Source organism: Brugia malayi, assembly GCF_000002995.4.
Source record: "Brugia malayi strain FR3 genome assembly, contig: Bm_v4_ChrX_scaffold_001, whole genome shotgun sequence".
In the NCBI taxonomy this organism is placed as follows: Eukaryota; Metazoa; Nematoda; class Chromadorea; order Rhabditida; family Onchocercidae; genus Brugia; species Brugia malayi.
Genome location: NW_025062479.1, coordinates 23,036,795 through 23,042,794, shown reverse-complemented (window position 1 = coordinate 23,042,794; position 6,000 = coordinate 23,036,795). Strand labels below are relative to the sequence as shown.

Here is a 6,000-nt window from a genome sequence, read left to right as displayed (position 1 = left end):
ATGTTTTTACTGGTAATCTTATTTACTGTACTACCATTGCTGTATGTTATTTACGGATTATTGGGCCGTAAATTGACAATTGGTGAAATTGACAAGAAAGCTGTGCTAATTACAGGATGTGGAAGCGGTAAGATTTCCGGCAGAAAATAACCTGAAGAACTGCTTAATATGCCTGAAAATTTGTTATTACAAAAATAATTTTCAGGATTTGGTAGAGATTTGGTGAAACGATGTCTCCAGAATGGACTGACAGTTTTTGCAGGATGCCAGTTTGAAAGTGTAGGCTACCTAATATAAAACAATTTCTTGAATACAAATTAGCATTTCATCAGCTAATTTGAAATGCAAAATATCACTGAGAGCAGAAAAACAGGAAAGTGCGAAGTGGCAGAGAGTCAATAAAAGAAAATTTAGAAATACTTTTGTTACTTCCGTGAAATGCTTCATCGGTTTTACCTTGTTGTTTGCAGAATATAAGTGAATTAGAAAAAAGCTACAGTTCAATCAGTAAAGGTCGACTTTATGCATTCCAAATGGATGTAACCGATGACGAGAGTGTCCGAAAATCTCGAGAAATCGTAGACAATGTTTTGAGAGAAAAGAATATCGGTTCGTATCTCTGACAAGAATGATTGTTTTTGCAGCGAACATTCCTTTCTAGAACGAACAAATTATCCGGTAGTTAATTACCAATTAAATATCTTGTTTTATACTCAAGAAACAAATCAAAATTTGATAAAATGAAATTGAAAAAATAGCATAATTTAGTGTTAATATTATTATATAATAATTCGTTCAAATGAAAGGATTGTATTGCAAATGGAAGAAAATAAAAAGAAATGAAAATTTGAAAAGTTCAACTAAAATACTGAAAATGAGAATACGAATATATTAGTTTGAAAATACTCATTTTTCAGTTCTTCATTCTGTGGTAAATAATGCTGGCATACGAGGAAATCAATTTTACGACGACTTTCTACTTTTGGACGACTATAAAGAAGTGTGGGAGGTTAATACATACGGTGCGATACGAGTGACACAAGCATTTCGAAGTCTTATCAAGAAATCAAGGTTTCATCTAATGCAAATCTTGAAATGATTATTTATCAGCGAATAGATCAATTAATAATTATAAAAGTTACTATCATTATTTCTCTTTTTTAGTTCAAAATTTTATTTATCCTAGTGGTCGAATCATCATTTGCTGTAGTGCGTCCACGTTATTTCCAGCACCTACTTACGGCCCTTACGTATCATCAAAATGTGCTCTTCAAGCTTATGCTAATATCATCAGGTATGGAACTGCGGCATTTGCGACTGATCTCGAGGAAGTCTTTTTCGAGATTTCGACGTGAAAAGCATTCTTTTGATAGTTTTAGGTTGTCTGAAGAATTGTTTGAAGGTACGAATTGGAACCATATGGAGTAATTGTAGTAGTCTTATTTCCGGGAACCTTCCAAACTGGATTGCATGTCATTCAGGAACTGCATCGTATGATTGATTTCCTATGGAATCGATCGTCGCAAGAAATTCGCAACGAATATGGCAATGATTTTAATGTGAAAGGTTACATTATGCCATTATTGTCATTTGCGAACACATTGAATTTCAGTTATTTGCGATTCTCAGTTGTTATCGCTGAGATAAATGATTTTTAGCGAAAGCATTCGCAAATGAAATGCTATCAAAGTTTTTGTCGAAAGATACAGCAAAGGTTATCGATGCTTACTATGAAGCCATCGTTGCGAGACGACCAAAGCTTTCCTATCGAATTGGTTGGGACACGTCGCTAATGTTAGTTTCAAATTTGCAACAATAATTTAATTCGCAATGTGAAAAGTTATAAATCTCTTCTGATTATGATCCATTTATCAAGAATTCAAGATTCTACAATCTCAGCCAATAGTTATTTACTTTTAGCTTCTATCCATACTCATTCATGCCGCTAAGGGTACAGTGTCATCTGATGAAGTTCTTAATGAATTGGTTTGGAGCGCCTGTACGGAAGCAACCGGTTCGGAAACAGGAAACTTAGAGACTGATTCAGTTCACAATAATATTGGCTGGAATTTTTGATGAAACCAAAGTTTGTTCTTCTCGATAAAAGCAGTTTTCAATTCGGTCGTGCTAGCATTTCAGAGTATATTTCATAAATAACATTCAAACTGACGTAGAAATGAATGATATTGTGACTCATTTTTGAATTCTTTTCTTAAATTTAAACTTTATTTCCACTTTTCAAATTTAATTTATTGCTTGAAATGCCTTATTCATTAAATTTTTGACTTATTTCACCAAATGCCAATAATTTACCATTGTAATTAAGAGAAAACCAAGTTATTAAGCGATGATTGAAATGTTTTGTGGTATTTACAATCATTTTAAAAATGAATGTTTTAAAAGTAATTTGAGTTTTATAATAATAAAATTCCACTGCAGAAGTTTTTAATGCATCAAACTGTTATGAAGAATTTATTACATTCTCTTATTCACTTACCTTAAGAGTTCATTTTTTGTAATTTTTGTAATATTAGTAATTTTAAAATTATTTTCTACTCTGTACGTAGCGCTTTTGTCCTTTGACAGATCAAATATATAAACAGAACTTTGACATTTTCGTCGCAAACACTTTGGTTTTTTCCTTCGTTCGCAATTTCTCTCATTTATTTTCCATAAGACACAATGAAATAGGAAACATAACGAAAATTAAATTTCATTCAATAAATAGCGCAAAAAAAAAAAAAAAAAATACAAAGACATTCTTTCTTTTCTAGAAACTGAAATTTATACATGGAACAATGGCAAAATTTTAATTAGAAAAAATTCAATATTTATCAAGAAAAAAATTACATATATGTTATTATGCTGTTTTAATAATATAAAATTTCAACTTTGTTCTTCTCATAACTTAAATGTGATTAGCTGTTTTTTCAAGAATTTTAACTGTTTTTTCCTTTCAAATTTTCTTGACTTGCATCCTTCGTTACTATCGCAGGTAACGGTGCTCCACTTAAATGCAAAAGTAACTTCATGACGTGAACTTGCACACGCAGTGGCAGTAATGAATAAGGATAAAATCTGCAAGAAGCAAATAAGTCGGTCGATCAATCATTTTCAACATTAAATTTCATTCGCTACGATGAAATCAAAAGTTTAATTCATCAATACTAAAAAAAAAAAATTTGCTATTTAAATTTTTAACTCAATATTTTTTGCAAATTTTATTATTCTCTTATTGTAAGTGCAATTCCTACTTCAATAACATATCCCAGCCAACACGATACAATAGCTTTGGTCGCTTTGCAACGATTGCTTCATAATACGAATCGATAACCCATGTCGTATCCAATGCTACTATCTTTTTCTTAAGATCTACTGCATGTGCTTTTACTGAAAAATTGCTACTAAATATGAACTAAATTCTTGCAGTCGCAAATCGCAAAAACTAAATCGCAAATCATTTTGACTTAAGCATTTTTGTCGTACATTTATTATTGTTTCTCAAATACATATACAATAGAGTACCTTTCTCGTTGTAATTATGTCCGTACTCGTCACGCAATTCATGAGATGCTCGGTACCATACTGTATCAGTTGATTTCCAGAATTCCTGAATGTCATGTATTCCGGTTTCAAAGCAACCTGGCATAATCTCTATTACATCCACATCGTATGGCTGCAGCTCATGCCTTTAATTCATTTTCTAAAAACTTACAAATTTCATCTGAATATTTCAACATTTAATTAAATATAAAACAATGCGAAACAAAAAAAAAAAAAAAGAAAGTTTAATTTATTACCTAATAATGATGCAATAAGCTTGAGCAGCAAACTTTGAGCAGGAATAAGGACCATGACTTGCTTTCGGAAATAATGTGGTAGCACTAGTACATATCACTATTCGACCTCTAAGATTGATAATTTCGGAAAGAAAGCGAAAAAGAAACTTAGAAATTTAATTAAGAAACAAAATTAAAACAATGAAAAATCGATGATTGCTACCATGTTTAAAGATCGAGAAAATCGAGAAAAATTAGTACTTTAATCTTTGAAATTTTTTATAACTTTGTCATCGTTCTTTGATCATTTATCAAAAAATGTATATTATTTGAACCTAGATTTTTTGATAAGATCACGAAACGTTTGCGTTACTCGAATTACGCCACACGTATTCACTTCCCACACGTCTTTATAATCGTTCACGGTCAAGAAGTCATCGTAAAAAAAGTGACCTTTAATACCAGCATTATTCACCAAAGCATGAAGAACTGAAAAGTATTACTTCAAATAAAATCTTTCTTCAATGTTTGATTTATCAGTGCTATATTTATATGTTTATGATTACAATTCTCCTTTTCACTCTTATTAAATTATTCAAAGTATTGATATGATTAAAATGTTGATAAAGCATTGAAATATAACTTATATTCCGCTTAATCGACTAGTGAATATTTTATTTAAAGTTGTCTAGTAAGTCAAATTATTCAACAATTAATTGAATTAAATAGGAGTGCTTGTTTAAAGAAATGACACATATTTAAGACAAGAACCGATATTCTTTTCTCTCAAAACATTGTCTACGATTTCTCGAGATTTTCGGACACTCTCGTCATCGGTTACATCCATTTGGAATGCATACAGTCGACCATGACTGATTGAACTGTAGCTTTTTTCTAATTCACTTATATTCTGCAAACAAGGTAAAACCGATGAAGCATTTCACGGAAGTAACAAAAGTATTTCTAAATTTTCTTTTATTGACTCTCTGCCACTTCGCACTTTCCTATTCTTCTGCTCTCAGTGATATTTTGCATTTCAAATTAGCTGATGAAATGCTAATTTGTATTCAAGAAATTGTTTTATATTAGGTAGCCTACACTTTCAAACTGGCATCCTGCAAAAACTGTCAGTCCATTCTGGAGACATCGTTTCACCAAATCTCTACCAAATCCTGAAAATTATTTTTGTAATAACAAATTTTCAGGCATATTAAGCAGTTCTTCAGGTTATTTTCTGCCGGAAATCTTACCGCTTCCACATCCTGTAATTAGCACAGCTTTCTTGTCAATTTCACCAATTGTCAATTTACGGCCCAATAATCCGTAAATAACATACAGCAATGGTAGTACAGTAAATAAGATTACCAGTAAAAACATCTTGAGAGACAAAAATTATTGGGGTCGAATAAAATTAGAAGGGCTTTAAAAGATGAAAAAGATATCTTTGACTGAATGTGAAATTACTTTTGCTTTTTATTCTTTAGAGGTTTTCACTTCTCAACACAAAATGGTCAAGAGTAAGTTATATTGAATTGAGCCTGGTCAAAGAGAAAATGTTTGAAACTGTTGGCAGTAAGCAAAGAAGCGCAAATGGCAATACGCATTTGAAGTTTTGATGAACGAATAGGGGAAAGGGCCGAGCGAATCGAAAACTGGAAGTCAACCGGTCGTTCCCTATTTTTTACTTTTTTGTTCCTTCAATACTTTTTTTTCCATTGATGATGAGTAAATACCATTTAAAAAACTCTGTCAAAATTCAAAGAATGTTTATATCAAAGTGATGAAAGAGTCGAATTATTATTTCACAAATCTTACTGACATCATTTTTAATCAAAGTTCATGTTTACATTACTTTAATGATTTCTGTTGTCTTACAGGAAAGGCTTGAGACAGCAGATTCCAACGATACAAATCTGAATGTAGTTTAACCTCTTTTTAAATTCCGTATCTTCGAGAATTCAAAACCATTTCAAACTTAAAAATCGTTGTTATAAAAAGTTGCAATAAAAGTACGTACAAATATCGCCCATGTCGCACTCTCAATTGTTGGAGATTTCGTTCTCAAATGAAATAATAATTTTAATAACGAAAAATCACAGCTAGTGTTGTATTACTTTAGTTTTAGTAAAAAAGACATTAAATTAACCTTGAAAACAACAAAAACGAAAAGATTTTAATTTTCAGTGTACTTAGCGTTGCTCCACCCAAATTCTTTCTATTA

The 6,000-nt window shown here is 31.2% G+C and overlaps 2 protein-coding genes across 2 annotated transcripts; one reads left to right on the top strand and one right to left on the bottom strand.

Moving 5' to 3' along the window:
* On the top strand, positions 1-2,035 carry Bma-dhs-2.1 (the record flags this gene model as incomplete). The annotated part of the gene is made up of 8 exons (XM_043075842.1): positions 1-127; positions 206-279; positions 471-609; positions 918-1,071; positions 1,187-1,294; positions 1,403-1,566; positions 1,659-1,794; positions 1,921-2,035. 8 exons carry the CDS (start codon positions 1-3, stop codon positions 2,033-2,035), a joined length of 1,017 nt encoding a protein of 338 aa, XP_042931776.1.
* Positions 2,036-2,939: 904 nt separating this feature from the next.
* Bma-dhs-2.5 (oxidoreductase, short chain dehydrogenase/reductase family protein) lies at positions 2,940-5,156 on the bottom strand (the record flags this gene model as incomplete). Its single annotated transcript, XM_043075841.1, has 8 exons — positions 2,940-3,078; positions 3,255-3,390; positions 3,526-3,689; positions 3,801-3,908; positions 4,115-4,268; positions 4,551-4,689; positions 4,878-4,951; positions 5,030-5,156. The coding sequence occupies 8 exons, from the start codon at positions 5,154-5,156 to the stop codon at positions 2,940-2,942; spliced, it is 1,041 nt and encodes a 346-aa protein (XP_042931775.1).
* Positions 5,157-6,000: the final 844 nt, after the last annotated feature.